Source organism: Asterias amurensis, chromosome 11 (assembly GCF_032118995.1).
Source record: "Asterias amurensis chromosome 11, ASM3211899v1".
Classification (NCBI taxonomy): Eukaryota; Metazoa; Echinodermata; class Asteroidea; order Forcipulatida; family Asteriidae; genus Asterias; species Asterias amurensis.
The window spans coordinates 5,975,585-6,001,984 of record NC_092658.1 but is presented as its reverse complement, the minus strand read 5'-3'; the positions used below and the strand labels follow the sequence as shown (position 1 = coordinate 6,001,984).

The window sequence follows — 26,400 nt, the reverse complement described above, 5'->3', positions numbered from 1 at the left end:
GTTGTATGGCACCATGAACTAAGATGTTGTAAAATAGGGAGACTGCCACCAAGGGCTATAGCAGTTCTTGGCTAGTACAGTGATTAAGTTTGCTTTTCTGAGAGAGTCCTTTGCTTCGCAACCAGAATAAATGAAATTAAAGTGTATTTTATAAATTTTCTTGAATCTGAAATTTTGAGGAGGGATTGTTATATACAGGAATGTAGTATGTTTCTTTTGTAAACGTACAAAAAGGGTTCCTTAAAAAGAAATCTCGTGTTATTTCAAATTTATACAAATAAAAGTTGCCTTAAAAAATAAAAAATAAAAATTGCTTAAATTTTCTGATGAATCATGACAAACCAGAAACATGATAGTTAACTATCGTGGCTGTACACATAAAACCATAGAGCTAGGATAAAACTAAACCCATCACCAGCAGGCTAGTACATCCAAGGAAGATAAATCTCCATTTAGATTGATGTCAAGGTGTTGATTTGTGGATCTCTGTCCATCACATCAGAGTATTGACTCTGGCTGATTAAAGCCCCTTTCACATGACAGGAAATTAGCAAGGGTCCCTTGTTAAATAGTAGCATGGGTGTAACATTAAAACATATGTACCTCGTATGAAAGGACAACAAAAGTGTACTGACCAAGGTCCTCTGTAATATGAAATTGAACTTTGCACTCTCAAAGATGAAAATTCCAGGCCTGATATCTGACTGCCTTCAATTTTTGGAAACTTTTTCTTAATTTTTCTGTAGTTACACTGTAACAACCAAAGGACAGTAACAACAACATTAGTTATTAATGATTAAGTTTTATAATTTTTTATTTGATCAAAATGAACGTTATCATACTTACAGGGCTGATTAGTCGAGATAATGTTAAATAAATATTTATCCAGTGCAAATTAACTTTACATGCACGTATGTTTTGTAATTTCAGCCCCAACTTCCCTCAAAATTGTTGATTTTATTTTAAAATTTATTTCCTATAGTTTATTGATAATCATTGGCGATTAAAGGGAAGGTACACATTTGGTAATTGTCAAAGACCAGTCTTCACACTTGGTGTATTTCAACATATGCATAAAATAACAAGCCTGTGAAAATTTGGGCTCAACTGGTCATCGAAGTTGCGAGAAAATTATGATAGAAAAAACACCCTTGTCGAATGAATTTGTGTGCTTTCAGATAGGAATATTCTAGCTAGAAGTTGTTTATTATTTTGAGTGAGAAATTACCTCTTACTCAAAATCTGTGCGACTTCAGAGGGAGCCATTTCTCACAATGTTGTATACTATCAACAGCTCTCCATTACTCATTACCAAGTAAGTTATTGATAAGATAATATTTGCTTTGAGTAATTACCAAACGTATACCTTCCCTTTAACTGCCACTAAAAGTTTCTGCACGTTTCGCCGTGTCATGACATGTGTTTAATATAAATTCGTAATTCTCGATATCGAGAATTGATAACATTGTTTTGGTGTTTTCTCCAAAAGTAAAGCATTTCATGCATGGAGTAATATTTCAAGAGAAGTCTTTCACCATTACCTTCTGTAAACCCTGTAAGTTATTTGTAAATCTGTGAATTTTGTTATGTTATTCTGTTCTGAAAGTGTACAATGGCTTTTATGCCTGATGAGCCTATGAGACATACTTTACTGTAAAGCTATGGGTGTTTGTTTAGTGGGTTCACCCACAAGGGCCTTGGCTGTAGCTGTATACAATTTGAGTTGGTGACCCGTTTATATTTGAGGTGACTCCTCATGGCATCAGTCATTCTGTATAGCTTTAGTGACAAAAAGAGGTCAACTCAGCAAAATTATTTTGAGGACACCCTTTTAAGCACACCCTTTCCCTTTCTCATTCCATGGTCTCCACTTTAGACCTTTATCATGGTGCAGCCAACTTGAGTTTCTCCCATTGATATCAATGTAACCAAATCGAGGCTGGAAGAACAAAATAGTCTGGTTCCTATTTGCAAAATGATTATTAGCATTCATTATTATTATTGTTATTTCATATGAGGAACATGACCAAGATGGAGGCATTGTGACAAAGCCTTTGAAAGGTCTATTCTCCAACTTGTACATGTACATCATATTGTAATAAATAATCTGCAGAACTACAGTGAATTACCAGTTGGTTCTTTATATATGTAATTTTTATCCCGCCCTTTTTCTCTTTTCTCAACGGGACGATTGATCGATTGAACGTGTTCGTAAAAAAAAAAAAAACACTGTCTACCTCGATCTTGATACGTGAATCGTATTAATAACAGCGATTTGTCTGAAGCTCAGGAGTCTCTATGACAAACTGTTTTGAGAATGGCTGAACTGGAACAAGTCCTTTTAAAAGCCACTTAAGGGGTTTCAGATACGTTGATGTAGAATCAGTCTTCGTGTACATGCTTAATGGGAGGGTGCCGAATGTCTGTGCGGACCTATTTTACTTAAATGTGAGTTGTTAGGTACACGTTCTGTTATGTTTCAACCCAGAGTTTTAGCCAGACTAAAGCGCGGTTCATACTTACTGTGGGAGTGCGAAGCGAATTTGACGTGAGTTTAACGACACAACTCTGTTTTCGCTGCGATATTCGCAAGAGAGTTGAGCACAAGTTATTACTGCTGCGAATTTGTGACGTCAACATTCGTATCGCCTTTAGTTTCACAGGAAGTGAAATTCACAAAAGTTTTAAAACGAACTCCGAATGGCTAACAGTGACTGTTAAGATTGTACATAGGAGGGGGTGTTGAACTTTGGACCAGGCGTCATAACTTGGTAACAATTTGTGTAATTGAACTCAGGTATTGGCAGTCATTATTCAGCCTTGATATATGGCATATGTTTACTTAGAGTTGTAACAAACAAAACAAACAAACACAATAAACACTCTTAACGGGATTGTTAGAGGTTCATGTATTACCTTAATGAGGGTCTTATTTCATAAAGTATATATGCTCAACAAGTTGCTAAGCGCAGCAATCTTTCTGATGTGGACATTGTGATGTAGCCAAAGTACTATAAGCAACATACTCCGTAGCTGTTTTTAAATTTCTTAACGACCCTCAACACTGGCAGAACAATAATTAATCCATAAAAGTTATAACACACAAAACATTCAAACATTGACAAATGTAAATATGGATGTAGAGAGATTTATAAAACAAAATAAATGTTTAAAGGCAGTGGCAGTATTGGTAATTACTCAAACTAATTATCAGCATAAAACTTAATTTGGTAACAAGTAATGGGGAGCTGTTGATAGTATAAAACACTGTGAGAAATGGCTCCCTCTGAAGTAACATAGTTTACGAGAAAGAAGTAATTTTCAACGCATTTGATTGCGTGACCTCGTGACTGTAGAATTTGAGGTCTCGAAATCAAGCATCTGAAAGCACAAAGTAAAATGAAACTTCCCAAAGCTCAAAAAAAAAAAAAAAAAAAAAAAACTAAAACAGAGCTGTTTTTGAAAAATAAAAAAAAATTTGGATTATGAGGTTAGTATTTTTCAAATATAAAAAAGTAAATAAATCTACGTTATTAATGAATGAATTTGAACATAAATGTGGGGTGCTTTCAATTAATCGGTAATTTTTTACTTATTGATATATTTAATCTAACCTTTGCTGTGTCCTTCCTCTATGCTCTTTGAAACATTGTAAGTTTCATTCACTGCAAACTGACATCTTGCAATCAATAAAGTACAAACAGGAAATCTATTTCAAACAAGCTTGTGAAAAATCGGCATCAGTGGGAGGCAAAAAACAGCTGTTGTGATGAAATGGCAAAATTGCCAAGAAGAATAGTGTTTGTATTTTTACAGGTTTTTGCAAAACAGGTCATATGAGGGTATAATTATAAATTGGGCGAGTTTTTTACCAATTGGGTGAGTTGATTACAAATTAATTGGGTGAGGGTGTTATAAGTTGGGCGAATGTCTATAGACCTTTAACCTCACACTTGAAGGGCATTTTCCTGTGGTAAGTGCCACTCTATTAGGATAGTGAATACTTGATATTGTAAATGTGTATTTGAACTTTGCTTCAGTAAAGCACAGGGCCCAGTTTCATAAGGCCTGTAAGCACAAAAAATTGCTTAGCATGAAATTTCTGCCTTGATAAAAACAAGATTACCAACCAAATTTTAATTTGTTGCATATTGCTTGTTTCTGACATTCAGCTGTTGTTTGCTTATCCTGAAAATCACGCGGACATTTCTGGTTGGGAATCCTGTTTTTATAAAGGAAGAAATTTCATGCTAAGCAAATTTTTGTGCTTACAGGCTTTATGAAATTGGGCCCAGGGCACCACAGCAAAAGAACAGGACACCATGGCAATTGCTGATGGTTATTTAAAGGCCTGACTTTATACAAAAGGAGTTGAATGTGAATATGTAGATGTAAGGCACACAACAGCAGGAGGTTTTTGCAGATAAATATGTTGAGGATTTTAGACTGATTATCAGCATAGCCTAAAACGTCAACTTTAAGCAGCTCAGGGACTCCGTGAAGTAAATTTGCTCGATGTCTGCCTTGGAATCGCTGTCAAGCGCGGTAAACCTGTCAGTAGACTCGTCAGCATTTCAGAGCGCTGGCTGTATACCTTGCTTATATACCCATGGACTATATCCACCCCTCGGTTCCCTGCGCATTGATTACCAGTGATAAATCCATTGGTCATAGAGGAAGTAATCGATACCGACCGTGCAATCAAAGACTGCGAGGTCCGAGGGTGCTCGGGTTGCTTGCTGGTGGTGCCTCTCACTGAAAGAGCAGTAGCATGGCGAACAGGACAGCGCCGGAATGCTTGTCCGATACAGGGCATTGAACTTTCTTGACTGCTTGTTTTTTTCCCGCCCAAATATTTTTGCCTCAATATCTTCGTTTTGCTGCGAAGAGGATGCAGAGTTCATTTTAATGAACTGAGGGTGTAATTTTTCACCCAAGGGTTTTCTTGATTGGTACGCAGGGTGGTTGTTAATATGAGAGAAACTAATTTCAATCTAAGGTAGGATGTACATCTCGATTGGGACACAGGTTTGAAGTGTTGTTGACACCACTAAGGGTCACCCGATCGGTATAGACACCACTAAGGGTCACCCGATCAGTCTTTTGATACCTTAGATTGGGGTAGTTATAGGATTATTTAGGGTTTCCCGATCAGGGTCATTGCTACACTCCATGAGTGATAAAAGTACTGATTAGGATAGTAAATATCCTAATCTGGATAATACTGGAATAAGTTGCTCTTATCTACCTCCATGCTCTCATCCGAGGGCAAGGGTTCCTGATTAGGGACATTCCATGAGGGTGCACCCCACTAAATAGCGAGTAAACAGAGCATGGGCCTTTTAAAATTTGTTGTAGACCCTCAAAATATTCTATTATAGACAGATTTGAGAGCTAAAGAAAAAGGATATACATGTAGTGCACAAATTTGGCCCAGTTGAGACCCGGGGGTTGTTGACTACCAACGTGAGGTATTTTGGTTGACATACATGTACATGTAGGGCCTGAAATAAATGGTCCTATTTGCTGGGAGGCAAGTTTTCTCTAAAACTATGGCACTTCAGAGGGAGCTGTTTCACACAATGCTTTATACCATCAAACTCTCCCCATTAACTCGTCACCAAGACAGGTTTTGTGCTAATAATTATTTTGAGTAATTACCAGTAGTGTCCACTGCCTTTAACGTAGTTTTTGAGAAAGAGGTTATTTCTCACTCCAATATCAAAATGCTTCAGGCCAGTGCCTTTAAGGCTAAATTAGATATTTAATGAGGGGATTATTTTTAGCAAGGTGGGTCAGGGTTTTTTAATCTTCTACAGAGAATTTTCCACACTGTTGACAGAAATTCCAGTTACAGTACATACTGTACCCACATTTGTAAATATACAGCGCATGTAAATATACATGTATAAAACATCATCTGCACTGGATCAATAGATATATCTGTCTTTTCTGACCATGCTTATTATGGTTTCTAAAAATAGATGAACTGATAGGTTGGCAGGTTGGTTGACACACAAACACAGCTTGTCTCCTACATGTACATATGGAGGTAGAAACGCTCTGTGTGCATATGTGTGAGTAGGTACATTACACCACACACACTCAATTTGAGGTCTAACAAAAGAGGACAATAGACCTTTATCACGGTGTTGTCATCTTGATTTTCGTCCATTCCACTCATTGTAACCAAACTGAGGCTGGACGAAATAATAGTCCGGTACCATGCGCAGTGAATGTTAGCATTCATTACTGTTATTTGAAACAGGGAACATGACCAAGATGTTGACAGCGAGATAATAGTTTTTAGGGTCCACAGTTTGTGTGTTAACCAATGGGAGCCGTTGCCAAAAAGTTTGAGTATAAACAAAAGAGGGACAATAGGTGGTCCATGGTTGCAGACGTATAAATAAGCTTTAGTGTGTGTGTGTGTTTTAGTTACCTGCTAACCATCCTACAGTGCAGTAGACCTGTAAATTGTCGTGTACTGTACATTTGATTTGAAATGGCTTATTATAAACAGAGACCATCGTACAGCCAAAGGCTGAATTGCAGTCAAATTACAAAGGTTGAAAAAATTTGAAGAAAATAGGGAACGATGTAGTTTTTAGAGCTGTGTATTGGAAGAGTTGAGACATAGAGGAACCATTTTTCCTCGGTCTTGTGTGGTTGCTGGACGCCATTTCGGTCTAAATGCAGCACAACCAAAAGGGCACACTAGTCTGGCTCCCTGTATTTGCCAATGCATTTTTTTAAACACAAAACGGCTAAATAGAGTTTCATCAAATTCTTAGACCAGTGTGGATGACCCAACTAGTGAAATGGCATGGAATTACCTATATTTTAGAGGTTAACGTTTAGCAGTTCACTATGACTAAAATTTATAAGTATTGTTGTCGGGTTTAACAAATCCTAATTTGTGCAATTTATAATCTTAGATGTTAAGCTAATGTGTGTATGAGGAGATTTTGGCTGTTGCTTACTTGGCGTTTATTATCATCATGTTGGAGTTTTGCCGAGTACTCTTGTTGAAAAGATCATCTAAACAACAAAAAATACATTAAGTTTTAACGATAAAGTTTCAAATGTATGTACGGTTTATGTTGACACGGGAGAGTTAAGGGACAAGAAACAAAGTTGTTCAAACTGTAACTATTTTTTCCAGAAGACGATCAAAGCATGCTGATCAAACACTGAGTTGAAACCAACAGTTCCACCCCAACTCATTTAAAGATTATCGTAAGGTGTTACCGGCAAACCTGTCTGTATGGTACTTCCACCATGCAAAGTTTACTTAGCTACTTTCTCGTTTGATGAAATATTCTTCATCTGATATGCGTTTTTGTAATTGTCTCTGTCATTTTTTTTGCAGTTTGTTCGTTCAGTGTACACAAACGTTGCCATGAATTCGTCACCTTTGAGTGCCCTGGGTCGGACAAGGGAGCAGACTCTGATGTAAGTCAACTTTCTTTCTTTCTAAAGGCAGTGGACACTAATGGTAATTACTCAAAATAATTATCATCATAAAACCTTACTTGATTACGAGTAATGAGGAGAGGTTGATGGTATAAAACATTGTGAGAAACAGCTCCCTCTGAAGTGACGTAGTTTCCGAGAAAGAAGTAATTTTCCACGAATTTGATTTAGAGACCTCAAGTTTAGAATTTGAGGTCTCGAAATCAAGCATCAGAAAGCACACAACTTCGTGACACAAGGGTTTTTTCTTCTTTCATTATTATCTCGCAAATTCGATGACCGATTGAGCTCAAATTTTCACAGGTTTGTTATTTTATGCATATGTTGAGATACACCAACTGTGAAGACTAGTCTTTGACAATTACCAATAGTGTCCACTGCCTTTAAAGCCGTGTTCCCATAGGACCTTTTTGGGGTTAAAGTACTGGACTTTTCTGTAGAATGACAACATTCAATCCAGTGGGGACGCAAGGTAAACTGCCTTCCCTCTCAATTTACCACAACCGTGATGTAAAACTAATGGGCCGAAAGAAGTCGCGGAAGACATCCGTGCTGCCTCTGTAACATAACAGGGCCACTTAAAGAAATAGGCTCTGCACTGTAAATCTACCGCGTCCCCACTGTAAAACGAGGACCATGTGATTGCAGGCATGTTATTCTTCTCACTTAAGTCTGATTTCTCATTTTCGAGAGATCAGACAAAATTGTTACAGCCTATGTGTATTGTACTTGAAGAGTTGTCCCACTTTTTATCCAAAGGCCAAATATCATGCTTCGTGTCGTGATTGACGGTAAACCACCTATATCATCAAAGATAAGCGCTTCAAACACCTTTCAGGATATCTGGACAAGGGAGATCCCCCAAATTCTTAGAACCGACATTCATTTGAACTATGTCCTGTTTTGGGTTTGTTGGTTTTTTTCGTTTTTTTCTCGAGCGGATAGCACAATGGTTTTTTTAACAGGAAGGAAGTATGGTATTTCATTTCCACTTTGTATCACATTTTCTTCAAAGGAACATTCCAGAATTGATAGGAAAAAAATGGTGAAGTACACAGATTTACACAAAAAACTTACACTGTCTGGTGACACTTTCATTTTGCACAGGTCACTTCCATTGGAAAATCTTTAAGTCAGTGGGAAGTTTTTAAAGGACACTTGGAAACACACAGAAAACAGAAACCATAACTTTACATTTGATATCAAAATGAAATATGAGAGATCATAAATTGGATCATATAGTACACAGGATAATATAATATTTTATTCCTATTTAAAGGCAGTGGACACTATTGGTATATACTCAAAATAATGATTAGCATAAAACCTTACTTGGTAACGAGTAATGGGCAGAGGTTGATGGTATAACACATTGTGAGAAACGACTCCCTCTTAAATAACATAGTTTTCGAGAAAGAAGTAATTTTTCACGATTTTGATTTTGAGACCTCAGGTTTAAAATTTGACGTCTCGAAATCAATCATCTAAAAGCACACAACTTCGTGTGACAAGTGTGTTTTTCTCTTTCAATATTATCTCACAACTTCGACGACCGCTTGAGCTCAAATTTTCAAAAGTTTGTTATTTTATGTGTATGTTAAGATACACTGGGTGAGAAGACTGGTCTTTGACAATTACCAATAGTGTCCAGGATCTTTAATGGCTGGAGAAGTTCATAGGATATTGGTCTAGCTGTTTACGCCTGGATAGAGATTGACAACTGATAGGGAGTAATTTACCCAAAATATTGATGAGGAGACCATAGGAGGCGTTGTAGTTGGTCAAAATCCAAGAATTTAATGTAGCTCAAACATTCTGCGAGACCAGAAATATTTTCACAGGTCCAGTTGTTTTTTAGTAGATGTTCAATTTCCATTTTGAGTGACAAAACAAAACCCTCTGTCCCTACCTTAAAGTCGCCTTGTTACTGCCCCAGTAGATTTACGACTCATGCCAGTGGTCTGTCCAGTGAGTATCTCAGGCCCCGAGTATTCATACTAATGAGTATGAGTTCGAGTAAAGAAAAGTACCCGAGTATTGACCCAATTCACCTGACGTCATCATCAGAATAATCTTGGATGCGCCATTTTGGTGGTCAATGTCACTGTGCGTTATTCAGTGAAGTGCGCATTTTAGGTGACGCAGCGTTTACACGTGAACCTATTGACCACCCAAATGGTGAGCGTGGCACAGTCGCCCTCATGTGACCTGCGCGCAAGGGGTCAATACCACCACAAAAACAACCCCAGCATCATCATCATCATCATCATGGTGACGTCTGTGCGCGTACAGCCCACTGGCGGTGCTCAGTGGCTACAGTTTGTTTTGTTAATTGTTCGTTTCCATTGTTCTGCATGTTGAGTGGCTTGGTGAAGTTGCTTATTCTCCTATTCCACCATCCCCAGCACACTCTCTTTAATGCACTTTAGTCCCCCTGTTCCTTCATCGACAATGTTCTCTCATGGATTCCCCACCAGTACAAATGAACCATTGGCTAAAGACATTTCCTTGACGTACACAGGTTTTACCCCATGCGTGATCGAAACCACCCCATCCATGCTTTTGACTGATTGTACAGCGTGCTAAGAGCACATCAATTCTTTTAATTTCCGCAAACATGTCTGCGCACCCACAAGTGTGCATATTCCAAGATTGTTAATCCCCGCGGAAGTCTTTTGTTCCCATATCATATTCCAAGTTTAAAGATACGTACACTTACTGCTGGATTCAAATGGGAGAGTTGTTGTTCCTTCCACTGACTTTGAATAGTTGGTGATGGCTTAGGGTTTTTCTGAAATGTTGTAGAAGGAAGCTTTCATGACCACTCAGTTACCCTTAAAAATCCAACTATTTTGTTTGATTCTGTTGGACTGCACATGGAATCAGACATACATGTACCACTGTAATCAGAGTCCAACAGTTTGAATTTTGAGTTACTGAGTGGTGTTGGACTGAGGACTGGACTTTTAAAACTGATCAGGCTTTGTGTTGGATGAGGCATACCGTACCATAATCAGAGTCCAACAGTTTTGGTGATGAGTTTCTTAGGGAAAAACAGTGCCAGAACCCGGTATTCACTGCGTCGTAATGGTTGGGGGCTGGCGCCGTTATCGTGCATTGATAGTAAATTTATAACAACACACTAGACCTACAGTTAAGTGTCGTGCTCTAGGACACAAGTGTCAAGACCGGGTTTCGAACCCACACCCTGCCAAATCAGAAAGGCCAGAGCTCTTAACCGCTCGGCCATGACAAGCCTTGTCGTTGAATGTTAATTGTCTCATGTATTATACTGGACTATTGATGAGGAACGTGCCTTCAGATGATACAGAGCTATTATCCCTGCAAATCCGGCACACCTGTAGGCGCTCATACACGTGCAGCCCCCAAGAGGTGTCAATTCACTAATGGGAATTAAATACATTTTGGTGGAACACAAGTGACGAGATTCCACATCATAAAAAGCAGTTGGATAGTGGCATTTTAGAAACTGGTTTCTTTAACCTTGATGAGGTGTTTCTGCTCCGATTTTTAATTTGATTGAATACTTGCGGGGTTGGTCTGTGTGCGCCAGTCATCTATGTCTGCAGGCAGCGCGTAGTTTTGCAAATTATGATAACCTTATTTAAAGACAAGGATATTGGGTTTCCGGTCAATACGGTTAATGGACTGACAAGCTGTACTGATAAAACAGAGATAGTTTGTGATTTCAGTGGCCATGTGAACAGCTAGCCAAGCTAGAATTTAAGACAAGCTCAGGAGGATGGCATAAGGATGGCATAAGTAATTCATTAAACATCACCTGATAAAACAGAGATAGCTTGTGATTTCAGTGGCCATGTGAACAGCTAGCCAAGCTAGAATGTAAGACAAGCTCAGGAGGATGGCATAAGGGTGTCATAAGTAATTCATTAAACATGACCTGATAAAACAGAGATAGTTTGTGAGTTCAGTTGCCATGTGAAGATCTAGCCAAGCTAGAATTTAGCTCAAGGATGGCATAAGGATGGATGGCATAAATTCATTAAACATGAGCTAAAAGACAGAGATAGTATGTGATTTCAGTGATCATGTGAACAGCTAGCCAAGCTAGAATTTAAGACAAGCTCAAAGATGGCATAAGGATGGCATAAGTAATTCATGACCTGATAAAACAGAGATAGCTTGTGATTTCAGTGGCCATGTGAACAGCTAGCCAAGCTAGAATTTAAGACAAGCTCAGGAGGATGGCATAAGGATGGCATAAGTAATTCATTAAACATGACCTGCTAAAACAGAGATAGCTTGTGATTTCAGTGGCCATGTGAACAGCTAGCCAAGCTAGAATGTAAGACAAGCTCAGGAGGATGGCATAAGGGTGGCATAAGTAATTCATTAAACATGACCTGATAAAACAGAGATAGCTTGTGATTTCAGTGGCCATGTGAACAGAGAGCAAAGCTAGAATTTAAGACAAGCTCGGGAGGACGGCATAAATAATCCAATAAATGTGAGAAACTGCAGGTAAATATGTTGTGTGAGTACTGCGTGCACAGTCCCACAGGTCCGTCACTATAACTACATTATTGTGGATTGAGCTCCTCATTCTACTGGTACATTTTATTATCATGGACAACATCGCCGGGAGTTGCATCAACTTAAAACCAGGTGGCCGTGATTCATTGGATTTAAGCCCATGCAGAAAAGCGTGGATGGCATGGTCTGTCATGTCTGTGGGAACATACAAGGTGTTGTAGCAGTCGATGTACATCATCGTGTTTTTATTTTTATTTTTATTTTTTTAGAGTTCAAAAGGTCTGTTGTGATGAAGATGTGCTTAGAAAAGCAGGATTAAAAGGGGGTAAAAGGCCCCCCCCCCCCATTGGGAACATTGGTATTCTCATTTGAAGGAGGGTTCCTGTTGGGGTATAACTATATCCCAGTAGGGGTGGTTTGATCAGGGACCATTGATATCCTTATTGGGAAGAGAGAATTTCTATCAGGGGTATGAGATAGTTTTGAATGGGTTGTATTTAATTGGGTGAAGAGGGATGCTACTATCCCCGTTAGGATATAACTTTCTCAATTGTGATATAAATTTCTCAATTGGGATATAGATATCCTTGGGATGTAACTCTCCTAATTGGGATGCTACTATCCCAATTGCAATATAACTTTCTCAAATGTGATATAAATTCACAATTGGGATATAGATATTCTTGGGATGCTACTATCCCATTGGGATATTACTTTCTCAATTGTGACATAAATTCTAAATTGGGGTATAATAATCATTGGGATGTAACTATCCTAATAAGGATGAAACCCCCAATTGGTATATAACTATCCCAATCAAGTTAAATATGAGACGCAGAAGTGCTTTATTTTTTCATGTTCCACAAGCGTGGGTGTGATAACAAATTTATCTTCATGCAAACTTGACACAGTAAAGATGGATGATGCATAACTTATAAAAGCGCAATACAGGAAGTTAGAACACACTACGCAGGGTGTGATATGGGCTGTGCGATTTGTTTTTATACCACACTCCTTGTTGCTATGGATCAAGCCTGCTCGAAGATAGTGGATGATACAAAAATATCATAAAGCTACCGGGCTATCTTAGTGGTCTAGTTGGTATGACACTGCTCTAGAATTGTAAAGGTCGTAGGTTCGAATCCCACTCGAGTAACATGCCTGTGATTTTTGTTCACAAACTCGGGGAAAGTACAGAGTATAAAGTGCTAACACACATCGGTGTATATGGGTAAAACCAAAATGATATTCTTTGTCCCTGGTGCAAATTTAACGTCTACGATATCCGAATAAACACCAACAAAATGCTGGTACCTGTTATTTTGTTTTAATCACAATGGCGGACACCGACGATATTGGTACATCGAATCATTATGACCTAGAGTCCTGAAGCATAAAGTAATCAACTGCTCTAATCATTGCTAATACACAGTGATAGCGTTTTGATCATCAACATAGTAATTGTCATAGTTAGTCTAGTTTAGTTTAGTTTGTCCAGAGTAAATGACACCGTTATGAGGGGAAACATGAATTTCTAAATGAACGCTTCAAGGGGCGTCCGGCATTCTCCCCAGGATTTTTCAACATTGAGGGGCATAATCCAGGGGTCGGTCAAGGGGAAGAGAAGAAGAGGTCGTCCAGCAACATGTTTGATGAACGTCATTAAGAATTGGACAGGACAGGGAATGGCATCGGCATCGGCATCCAGATCAGCAACAGATCAAGATGGTTGGCATAGACTTGTAATGACCACCGCAGCGCAGTTTGCTCCACTCGACTGAAGAGAGAGAGAGAGAGTGGCGCATTCTGGACTCAAAATTTGTTGCAAACTATTCCACTTGTTTTTTTTTAACCCTGCCTACAAAACTCTTTGTTTCTTCTTTTTTTCCCCTCGATTTAGTACCCACTCGCAATAATTGACATTTCTAGCGTTGTCTTGAGCCCTTTTCACACGAGAGCAATTAAGCAGGAGTCCCTTGTGTTATTTTAACCTGGTTGTAAAATTGTACAAATTGCACTTCATGTAAAAGGAAAACAACGTCTGGACTGTCCAATGTCCCTCATGAAATCTTCTCAAATTTGCTGTCCTTTATAGACTGTTTAAAGGCAGTGGACACTATTGGTAATTACTCAAAATAATGATTAGCATAAAACCTTATTTGGTAACGAGTAATGGGGAGCTGCTGATAGTATAAAACATTGTGAGAAACGGCTCCCTCTGAAAGAAGTAATTTTCTACGAATTTGATTTCGAGACCTCAGATTTAAAATCTGAGGTTTCGAAATCAAGCATCTGAAAGCACACAACTACGTGTGACAAGGGTGTTTTTTCTTTCATTATTATCTCGCAACTTTGACGACCGATTGACCTCAAATTTTCACAGGTTTGTTATTTTATGTATATGTTGAGATACACCAAGTGAGAAGACTGGTCTTTGACATTTACCAATAGTGTCCAGTGGCTTTAAACATTAGGAAGAACTATAAATAAATAGTTATCTTGCGGGTACAACCATGTGTAAATCTCTTTGGTCTCGACGTTTCAAACAGTATACTCTGCTCGTCTTCTGGAGAAACCTGTTTAAACATTGCTGTCTTTAATCACACATTTATGAAAGATTTCACAACCATACTCAAATTAAGTTAAAATTTAGCAGGGGTCCCCTGCTAAAACGCTGTGGTGTGAAAGGGTCTTTGGTCTCGTTGTTGTGGTTGAGCCTGCTGAGGTTCGGTGACGTGATGGCAAGGAGGAATGTGATAATTGGTCTGTGGGTGTGAGTTGTATATTACTCTACATCAGGCTTTCCCATCATGACATGGTAATGGTTTTTGCACGTGGCTGAGCAAGCGTGTGGACAATTGTCAAGGTTTTCGGGTAGTTCAGATGTCGGGATAAAATGAAAATAATTTTTTTTTCTTGTGTGGGAGTGACGCAATGCGGGAGCCAAGATTAACATTTGTTTTTGATTGGTTTTTTCGCAAGGCAGTAGCAAGATGCAATAACAAGTCAATTTGCCCATGGATTGTCAAAGCAAAGTAATTTTCTCAGTTGAAATATGGGGCCAATTTGTGAAAGAGCCACTTAAACAGAAAATACTGCCTGAAAATTTTCTGCTGTGCAAAAACAAGCAGGATATCAGTCATGAGAACTTTCCGTGATTCTGCAGAAAATTCCCTGAAAACAATTTTCCATGTTCTGATCCCATTTTAATATCTCTTCATTATGGAAATAAAACTTGTTCCCTGTTACGTAATTCTAATGATCTCCCTTGTTGTTGTACAACATTTCCCTGATGAAAATGTAAAGAGAAAAAAAAGTGTTTTTTTGTTGTGTGCAAACACCTACCAAGCTTTCCAGTTGATTGCACAGTAGGTCTTTTAAAACAAAGATAAACACCAAGTAGAAAACATTATGGAGACTCTGTTGCAATTCAGCATCTTCGGCCAAACATCCGACAAATTTGGGTTCAGAATGCCCCACAATTTAAATAAACCCTAAGGAGAACATTTCCACCCTAGTGATATTATGACTGCTTCCACTAAAAATTATTTTGAGAATATTTTTTTTTGTCGGTATAAATAAAAAATATCTTAATTCCTATCCTCCAAAAATTTGAATTTGCGAAGTGTTACTTACCTCTTAGAACGTGTATTCCCAGTTAGGGACTATTCTTTCTGGGAGGACGTAACCACTCTGGGTTTCCTCGCTATCTTTTGTTTATTCATCGTTTTTATTTTTATTTATTTTTCTACGTAAATGTTGTTATAAGTTTCTGTGGACTAGCATAATGCACTTTATAAACACCTGTTTATTTTTATTATTATTATTATTATTATTATCATCTCAAAATCGCAGCCACCTTTTGAAGTTAGTTTTATTTTATAATATCTATATTTATATAGGATTAAAGAAACAAAGGTTAAAGGTACCCTTTAACACCACGCCTGGAATTTCTTCTTTGAGAGGGCAAGGCCATTTTACTTTTGCAAAGGGTACTTCCATTGTTGATGGGGCACTAAGGCCAATACCAGGGCAACATAGGCCATGGTCTTCATAACCTCTGTGAAACTCCAGACCTGTAACACTCTGACATGACTGCTTTAGCGATGTAAACAGTCTGCATCATGGCCAGTCGTAAAGCATTTAAGATTCCCTTTGCCTTACTTGGCAATTCATCTCCTCATGTTGCACATTCATGGTTCCATAGACAGGAGAGGATGCCGCCCCCCCCCCCAGGTGTATTACTAGAGGTGTCGCTAAGCCACCAAGGTGTCTGATTAGGTTGTTCAATGGAAAACACATTATTATATATCCCTTTGACCCCGGCAAAACGTTATGGTTAGAGAGAGAAATTAAAAAACATCTTTAGTGTTTCCGCATGAAATGTTTTTCAATTACAGATTATTCTTCCTGCGTGGACATACATAACCATTTCACATTTCCGGCAAACTCACAAATGCTGCCACCCTTGAAACAAAATTTTCACAGCTTATTTTTATCGCATATAATCTCCATGTATGTGGGATCGGTAAGCGAATGGTAAACACAAAAACCAGAGTGTCTTTAAAGACAGTGGACACTATTGGTAATTGTCAAAGACTAGCCTTCACAGTTGGTGTATCTCAACATATGCATAAAATAACGAACATGTGAAAATTTGAGCTCAATCGGTCATCAAACTTGCGAGATAATAATGAAAGGAAAAAAACACCCTTGTCACACGAAGTTGTGTGCAATTAGATGGTTGATTTCGAGACCTCAAGTTCTAAATCTGAGGTCTCGAAATCAAATTCGTGGAAAATTACGTCTTTCTCTAAAACTATGGCACTGCAGAGGGAGCCGTTTCTCACAATGTTTTATACCATCTACCTCTCCCCATTACTTGTCACCAAGTAAGGTTTTATGCCAATAATTATTTTGAGTAATTACCAATAGTGTCCACTGCCTTTATAAAGGCTGAACTTTGAGATAGAGAATATTTGTGAGACATAATTGCATCATCAGAGGCAGGACTACATTGAGGCTTTAAATGAAGTTGCCGTTGTTCATTATGAATCTAAACACAGACCCTTATGCTGTAATTCCTCGCGGGCAAGTAGAGATTGTGATTCCTCTCACGTTCATCGTCATCAACGTCTTGTCCCGGGGCCTCCTTTAGTAGTTTTGGATGGAGAAAAAAGACACACTCTCGTAGACATTCACTTGTGTCTAATTTTATCTCCTTATTGCTCTATGGTCCCCCGGGTAATGCTTTGGCACACAATCATAAGTTTCTTTATCTGACGCTTAGCTTCGGAGACACTAGAATTAATAGCAGAATATTTATTTGTTTGCGAACTGTACGTAGATGCCGCGTGTTGAATTTATGTTGCATGCAAAGATAGTAAATTGCTCTCAGAGACCTTAGAGTTACTGTGAAAATAACTTCTGAGAAAGCAGTTAGTCAGATTTCATTGTCGGCAGCCCTAATTGTGGAGGTTTTCTCATGGCGATGTTGTCATGGCAACGTCTAATGACATCACCATCTTTCCCAGGGATCCATTAATCTCTGCGCTTTGGTTCTTATTATTTACCTGGTTCCATCAATCATTCTAGTAAATTAAGCCACACGAGGGAGTCCGGGCACCAGACCTAGGTTCATAGAGACAGTGGCGAGTGCCAATGAGCGGAATAGGTATTATATCTACGAAGAGTGTCCCTAGGGAGTCATAGAAATTTCCCATTCTCAGAGTCCATCTGTTTCCTTTGCTGTTTTTTTCCCCCTCTGCATCTTTGTAGCCGCTCGTTTTTTAGGAATGGGATGCCATGGGCTTGTTTGCTCATGGATATAGCGCTGGAAAAAGATGATCCAGCATTTTGTACTGGCCGCTCAGGTTTTCTTTTTTCAAGATGGATTGATTTGAAACGTGAAGTGTATTACAAGTGATCTCTTCAGATTTGTATCTGACTATTGTTGCTTTTGTAATTGTATACATTGAGAGTTATTTACTCTCATGATTGGTATTACAAGTATTCCACGCTGGAAGAGGTTGTGCAGGACACTGAGAGAACGAAAAATGAAAAATCAAAGAGGAATAGATTTGTGTTTGTATTAAAGAGTTTTGATACCTTCTGTAGATCAAGTTTTTAGCCATGGGACATGAATCCTACTCACTGTGAATATGTATGTAATATAACTTACCTGTAGAAGTTTCCGCTTATTAGTCGCCAAGTTTTTTGGAGAAAAAAAAGAAGTGAAAATCACAAAGCAATGTTTTCAGGATGGTTTCTACCATCATTGGTCATCAAAGTTATAAGAAAATAGTTAAAGGAAAAGAAATTGCCCCTTGTTGCATAGAATTGTGTGCTCTCCGATGCCTGAGGTACTGACTCCATGTGTGAAGCCTTTCTAAGATTCAAGCTTTGGGTGAAATTTATCTCTTTCTCTAAAACTCCATTACTTCAAATGTGGGTCTCTCTATGATTTATAATATCAACAGCTCTCCTGTATTCTTTACCAAGTATGTTTTCATGGTCATTAATTTTTATGACCAAACAGGTATATCCACCCTTTAAAAAGAGAAGTTGCAAATTTCCCATCGTCTCTTCCAACTTCACACCAAAACCTTGTGATTCATGCCTAATTTTCATTCATGCATATATTGCATTCGTGGCCACTGGACAACTATCGTTGGATTAGTGTACACAAAATATCATCCCTTTTCAAGGTAACGTTTGGCATGATTATTTCTGCTCTTTAACGGAATTAACCGTAGAGCCCAGTCTAAATAGACCATTTTGCATAATTAATGCAACTGCACTGAAGTCGAAGCCGTGCAATACATCACCTTTAATGATTTTGTTTGAGCGCTGCTCATAAAAAAAGGTCAGCGGATTTGTATGAAATGAATATGAAGAACTTGCCGTTCATGAGATCAGAATGAATGAAACTTGGGGGGTAGGATTCTTTCAAATGGCAGTGACTGAAGAGGACAACGACGATTTCTCTGTGTGTAACACAACCCTGAGTGAACCCTGAGCTTAAAAAAAAAAAATAAAAAAAAAAATGAATAGAATGACAAACTGTTGCTTGGCCGGGTGTTTGACCTGGTTTTTGTTTGGCATCGTTAAGTTTTTGTTTTGTTCTTGTCACTGTCACCATGCTAATGGCTGTCCAAGCCTGTTAAAGTCTCATCCATGTAGGGAGAGTGCTAAAGATGAGGGCAGCACTTTCCCAATTAGTGTATTGGTGTCTTCTTTTAAGGTCATCGCAGGTTGTCAGTTGGCAGGACTGTAATTAACTCCCCCTCTACTTTAAAAAATGATGGATTTATACACTGTTTATGCAAGCGGACATTTTTGTTTTCATCCTGACATTTGCTTGGCTGGCCTTCCTGTGAGTTATTTATTATCTGGTGATGCTCTTCCTGAAATATTCAGTGTGTCGCAGTTTATTACCTTGACCAGCTTTTGGCCCAAGGTCTCAAAGTCAAAAGTGACAACGAGCCATGTTGCAGATCTCAATATATTGCAGCTAGTCCAGGGTTTATCTAGTTTGTCGCCGCCGGCAGGAGCAGTTTTAGCTCGTCATTTCACTGAGCCACCAGCTTTGCTTCTCTAGTCCATCTTTCATAATAAATAGAGAAACGTAATTAATAGAGAACTAGGCACCAGGACCCAATTTAATAGAGCTGCTAAGCCCAACAATTTTCTTAGCATGAAATGTTTGCCTTGATTAAAACAGGATTACCAACCAAATTTCCACATGATTTACAGGAAATTTGGTTAGCAATCCTGTTTTTATCGAGGAAGAAATTTCATTGTGAACATTTTTGTGCTTAGCAGCCTTATAAAATTGGGCCCTGATGCTTTGGAGTGATGTTTGACTATAGGTCCTCAGATGTTTCATCCATTTCCGAGACATCATTGGTACTAGGCAAAATCGCCCAATGGTCGACAATAGACACTTATCATGGTGCAGCCATCTTGAATTTCTCCCATTGATATCAACGTTACCAAAGAGAGGCTGGAAGAACAAAATAGTCTGGTTCCTATTTCCTAAATATGATTATTAGCATTCATTATTGTTAGGTCTACAGTCAACTAAATTCAGGAAAGTAGTCCCTCACTCCAACTTGCGCTCTGTGTACCTAACCTCATGAATTATTCATAAATATTGGCATCTCCTCCCTGCAAAAACACCAACAAAACCCCAAATTAAAAATATTTTACAAAGCTTAAATGGTCTGGGTATTTTTTTTCAGGACACGAAACACAATGTCCACAGATTTACATTAAACTCACACAGTTTGAAAATAATGAATGATGGTAGAAAGCTTCCCTTCAAAAATATCACTTGCTGAGGTGCTTTAGTCTTGGAGAAATGAGTAAAACAAGTCACAAAAATAATTTTCGCCTCTAAAGACAAAAATTATTTTAGCATGTAAAACGTATTGTTTGTGATTGTTTTACTCATTTCTCAAAAACTACAGCACCTAAGCTAGTACTATTTTAAGGTAAGCTTTCTATTATCGTTATCTTCAAAGGGTGTAAGTTTAATGTAAATCTGTGGACATTGTGTTTTGTGTTAAAAAAAGTACTCAAATCCTTTAAAGTGACTGGTTGACGCGATTTTCTGTCCACGGTGTTGTCAGACCGACCATTAGCTTTAGTGTATCGTGACAGTCCTTTCTACAATTAAATCAACACTTTACTTCTGAGCTGTGCGGTTGTTAGGTCCGGATAAAACACTCCCTCTAAGTGCGAGAGGTACTGGGTCTTCAATTATAGTAAACTACTTACCGGTTGGTCTGATGAGGAAATAACAAACAGAAAATCACTTCTCTGTATACCCTAATGAAAAGTGAATGAGATTTTTTGTTTCGCCCTTGAAATTAAAATTTGACAGTTTCTTTTTTTTAGTCAATTTCTTTTTTTTTCAGTTCAGGGAGGTGACTCTTTTTACAAATTAAAGAACTTTTTTTTTTAAATGTTTGTTTATATACAACTTATAAAAAGTTGTACTTTTATTTTTACAAAGCCTTTGAGAAAGACTCTTCTGGGGGTCGAAGCATGAGTCCCTGAACAGTATTTATTTTTAATTTTTATTTTTTTTAATATTCAAATCACGTCAATGCAGTCCCTGAAGTTCTGTGTTTCCAATTCTGTGCAATAAAGTCATACTATATGCAGATTCATGCAAGTGTTCTGTTCAGAATTTTTAGAAATTTATTCAAGTTATTTGTGTCGGTGTTTTCAGAATTCTTTTTCTTTGTCTGTCTCGCATATATACCTTAGAAGCTGTTGGAAGGACAAAATACATTCACTTTATATAAAAAGATCCCCTTTCTGCATCTTAAAGATTAGCTCCAAGGTCAAATTGAGTTTTGTAATGTGCTCATTTTCCAGTAGATACAAGTCTCTAACTTCATGTTAAAGGCATTGGATACCTTTGTAATTTTCTTGGAACCATTCAATTGTTTTGATCCTATTCATTCATATAACATTTATTTCCAAATCACAGAAAGACGAAAATACTGAAGTGCATGCAGGAAATAGACAATTATACTAAGTAAACTAACAAAAGAGGCATACAAAATGGCCATATAATAAACAAGAACTAAAGAGGAAGTGATATGGGGGCAAATCCCGAGCAGCAGAGCTTGAGGAGGGATGCCTTACAGGACAGAAAGACACTCAGACAAACAAGCGGACAACAAAACATACAAAATGAGCAAAAAATAAATGAAGATATATGAATGAAGATATCGGCCCTTAGTGATAATAATAATAATAACAATAATAATAACCCGTTTTTATATAGCGCTTTTCACACCCGCAGGGTGTCCCAAAGCGCTTCACATTATTACCCCTGGTCACTGGGCCTTAAATCACTCCTTAAACCATCTCAGCTCCCTGGTGGGGAGTATACAGCCTCGTGCAACATTAATATGCGCTACTCGGCTAAATCAATCACAAGAACCATCTCTGCCCTCACAGGTACCCATTTACCCCTGGGTGGAGAGAAGCAATTATAGTTAAGTGTCTTGCTCAGGGACACAAGTGTCACGACCGGGATTCGAACCCATACTCTGCTGATAATTATGTAGACCAATGAATCTGACCCTTTTGTGACCTTACAGTGACAAGTACACCATTTTGTAATCACCACAACCACAGAGAGGGCCCAGGGACCATGGACAATCTTGACCAAACATTTCTCAATTCTAATGTCCTCCTCAAGAGTCTCAAAAACAGACTGCGGTCGTCCTCCGCTTCAAACAAAATCCAGATTTTCCAACAGAAAGTAATCAAACCACCGGGATCTTATTTATAAGGCAGAACTAATCAAGGTGCCGTCCTACTATTTCAAGATGCTAGATAAATCAGAATGGAGCGACCATGTTCATGTGGGTCGCTGCCCTAGTTTCTCGTTGTTAGTTAATCAACTCTGTGACATTTAAAAGAAACAGTTTTGGGGGAGGAAATCTGCGAATTGCGTTACATCAGTCGAAAGATGTGGGATGAAGGGTTGATTAATTTTAGCTGAATGTCAGCGAAGTAGCGTGCCCTTGTATAGTAACGATAACGTTTGTGATGAAGAGCATGTTTGGATCTGAGGTTAAGCAGGGTTCAAAACTTTGCTTGGTGGGAGTATAATTGGGTAAGGTTTGCGGGTAGCACCATGTGTATATCTCTTTTAAGTAGTTTTGGTAGTGTTGAAAAGAACCGGTGGTTGACAACTTAACGTTTCAATCAGTATGCTCTGATCGTCTTCACGAGGATCCAAGGTTGGGTGTGGGAGTAGGGGGGATGTTTCAGACATGCCATACACTGAATCATTTGTAGATTGACGTAGAATTGGGTGGCGATGAGATGCTGTATTATGGCTGCAGACAATCTGCTGCCACCTAGTGTCCCAAAAAGTGTACCGCTTCGTTCAATACAAAGCCACCCCCCACCCCCCAGTGCACTTTTTTTTGTTTATGTCTGGCTGAACACAAATTACGACAAACAGAATGTGAGTCTCATTATTTGTAGGTCATGAAAAGTTGAATGCAGTCGTTGTTGATGAAGGCCTGTCATTACCTCAGTGGTTAAGTAGTCCATAAGGTTCAAGAAGATAAATTTAACATTGTCGGCACTTTTACAAGAGCTTTCAACGTAGATTTGATCGTAATCTAATTATCAGTTGTTTACGTCGAAGTTGGAGAATACCCCCTTTTTCACAATTAACGAGACAGTCCGGGAATCCCCAGTAGTGAATTCCTGGGGAGCTTTAACCCCACCACCACACCATGTTTGGGGAAAATTAACACCAGCATGTCGTGGCTAATACCCTGGTCACACATAGTAGACGCCGCTTCCACTACCATGGAAAAGTTGCAGAGAGTGTGGCCAATCGTTGGCCAAATGTGGACAAAACCGTGACGCGGGAGGATCTTCATGAGCGTGGTTTGGTTAGGGTGGGATCTCCTACATGCCTTTAGGTCGGGAAGCTGCATTTTCTCCCAACACTTGTTTTAAGTGTTGCCGGGTTGTAGCCAACAATAAGCAGGGTAAAGTCTTATTAAGAACGTAGTGGGAATGCCAATTGTACAAGCAGCGTGGTAGCATTGTGATAAGCAGTCCTGGTGGTAAGATCTCTGTGAACGAAATAAAAACGCAGCATTGTCGGCAACTATTTCAATGTAGAAACGCTTTTGCCGTAGAAGCTGTACAGTCGCAATTTACATTTTTGGGGAAAGTCTTTAATTTGCCAAATTGCTGGATTTTGAAGGTGATAGTGCTTCACCTGACAACTCTTTGAGATCGGGATGATCGGCTTGGTCTTCGTAAGGTCTCAGAGCTGTGAGACCGGGGTATAAGAGAACCAGACTTGAGCTCGGTACTTCTGATCAGGGTCCAATTTCATAAAGCTGCTTAAGCACAAAAATAAGCTTAGCAAAATGAATAAGGTTACTAGGCAAACTACCATGTCACATGTTCAATGTGTCAGTGGTATCCTGCTTATTATTGCTAAGCAGGGATTTTAAAGCAGTATTTTCTGCTTAAGCAGCTCTATGAAATTGGGCCCTGAAATTACTACTTGCAAAATGTTCAAAAAAATTTAGTTGGGCACTAGCCACAACGATGTTATATTAATTTAATTTTGGCTGGTAACCGGTTTCTGTTAAGCAATACTTTTCTGTATTACAGGCTTTATAAAATTGGGTCCTGCAAGGTGTGGTTTCAAGTCCCGGTCGTGACACTTGTGTCTTTGAGTACAACATAATTGCTGTGTCCTTTGCATGGGACATTAAGCCATAGATATCGTCTCCTAGGATTGGTAGTGCTTATAGTGGAAGAGCAGGGGGTTAACTCCAGTGTTTCTGGTTTAAATAATAATAACAAAAAATTATTATAACGCGCATTTCACAATAACCGTATCAATGCTCTTTACATTAGTGCCCTGGTCATGGGGCCAATAACATCCCTGTTTAATGTTTCTCAGCTCCCTTGGGAGCATACAACCCTGAGCTGCCTGTAAAGGCGCTTGTGGCTTTTTCATACACAATATCAACCTCAACCCTCGCAGGTACCCATTTACCCCTGGGTGAAGAGAAGCAATTATAGTAAAGTATCTTGCTCAAGGACACAAGTGTCATGACCGGGATTCGAACCCACACTCCGGTGAAAAGAAGCTCTTTTGAAAAAATAGAAGATCTTTTGTTTCTTCAAGCTTGAGAGCTACAATGAATAAGTTGATGAGGCATTCTTGGTTTCACAACCAAAAATATGTAATAAAAATAAAATTAAATCCAGCATAAACTTACTTGCAGGGATTTATGTTCCCTAGAAACGACCATTTCCCAAGTTTTTTTGCCAGAGTGACCAATTCAACTTCAAAAACACTTCAGCACAACTTCCCAGGGATATTTAGTGTGAAGGGTGTATATTACACTCTGTGGACATAAACCACGAATATTTGTGAGAATCAATCACAGGGGTACACATGATTTGTCTTCTCTGCAGTCCCTAATTGACTCAATAGATGTGGCTAGCACTTAAAAGTGCTCTTAACAGACCTAAATTACCCATTCCGCATGCAGACATCCTTCGCAGACACCCCCCCCCCCCCTAAAAAAAAAATCCCAACCAACATTTATTGATAATAAATTCACCATGAAATGGTATGCTGTCTACAGCAATTTCCTTTGAAAATTTAAGCAATTTAATGAAAACGTGACGCTCAGAAAACGTGTCAATTCAAGAATGTAGGTGCACTACACAGTGAATGTAGATAGCTAGAAATATAATTTCTTGAGTGTCATGAGTGTTAGGGTTATTCTGTTTGCTTAAAGGGAAGGTACACATTTGGTAATTGTCAAAGACCAGTATTCTAACTTGGTGTATCCCATCATATGCATAAAATAACAAACCTGTGACAATTTGGGCTCAATCTGTCATCGAAGTTGCGAGAAAATGATGAAAGAAAAAACACCCTTGTTGGACGAATTTGTGTGCTTTCAGATCGGAATAAAAGACTTCTAGCTAGAAGTCTTTTATTATTTTAGTGAGAAATTACCTCTTTCTCAAAAACATTACTTCAGAGGGAGTCATTTCCCACAATGTTTTATACTATCAAGAGCTCTCTAATGCTCGTTACCAAGTCAGATTTTAAGTTAATATTTGTTTTGAGTAATTACCAAATGTGTACCTTCCCTTTAAACATGTGTGTATGTACCTTTGATTGTAAACATTATGTTTTTTTATCTTCTCCATTTTTAAGGTTTTGTGTAATTAAGTAAATAAAATATGCTAATCAGTGGTAAGCGAGGCAGTCCCTTCCCAGCATTCCTGGGCTTTTTTCCTACACCTGTCTCCCCCAGGGACCATCCAGAGATACTACTTCAAGTTGATGAGCCCCCCCCCCCCCTTTAAGCTAGGTAATCCATTTGTAATTGCATTCATCACAAAAGGGTATAAATGTTGAATAAAACATGAACGGAATGTGCGAGATGGTCTGGCTGCACTTGGGTCCTTGGGCATTACCAAAACATCTACAGAGAGAGAGAGAGGGGGGGGGGAGACAAAAAAAACTCGGTCTGTTTTTCTCTTTCCCTTAAAAATTTCCGTACATTCATGAGATGCCGAGCGCATTGGCGGAAAATTCATTAGGAACCTAGCACATATTCTTCATGCAGGTTTAAAACGATTTCCCACTCATTCATTCCTGAGTTGAAGGGGAGGCTTGAGCAAGGGTTTCAAGATTTTCAAAATGGGGGAGGGGGGGGGCGTATTCTGGACCCAGAATGTTTTGACTTGATGTTTTGGTTTAGAACAAGTCTATCTACCTGGAGCATTTTAGGTTGTTTTTATTTTGAGATTTTTTAAAACTTTAATAATAATAATAATAATAACTGCCTTAAAGGCAGTGGACACTATTGG

The 26,400-nt window shown here is 38.6% G+C and overlaps 1 protein-coding gene across 2 annotated transcripts in view; it reads left to right on the top strand.

Annotated features, from left to right (window-relative positions):
• The window catches only part of LOC139944205 (protein kinase C-like), a 157,036-nt gene that overhangs the window by 42,385 nt on the left and 88,251 nt on the right, over nucleotides 1–26,400 (top strand). For both annotated transcript variants that reach the window (XM_071941172.1, XM_071941174.1), the window contains exon 3: nucleotides 7,373–7,455. In XM_071941172.1, the coding sequence (XP_071797273.1) occupies nucleotides 7,373–7,455 (83 nt within the window). The remainder of the gene's footprint in view (nucleotides 1–7,372; nucleotides 7,456–26,400) is intronic.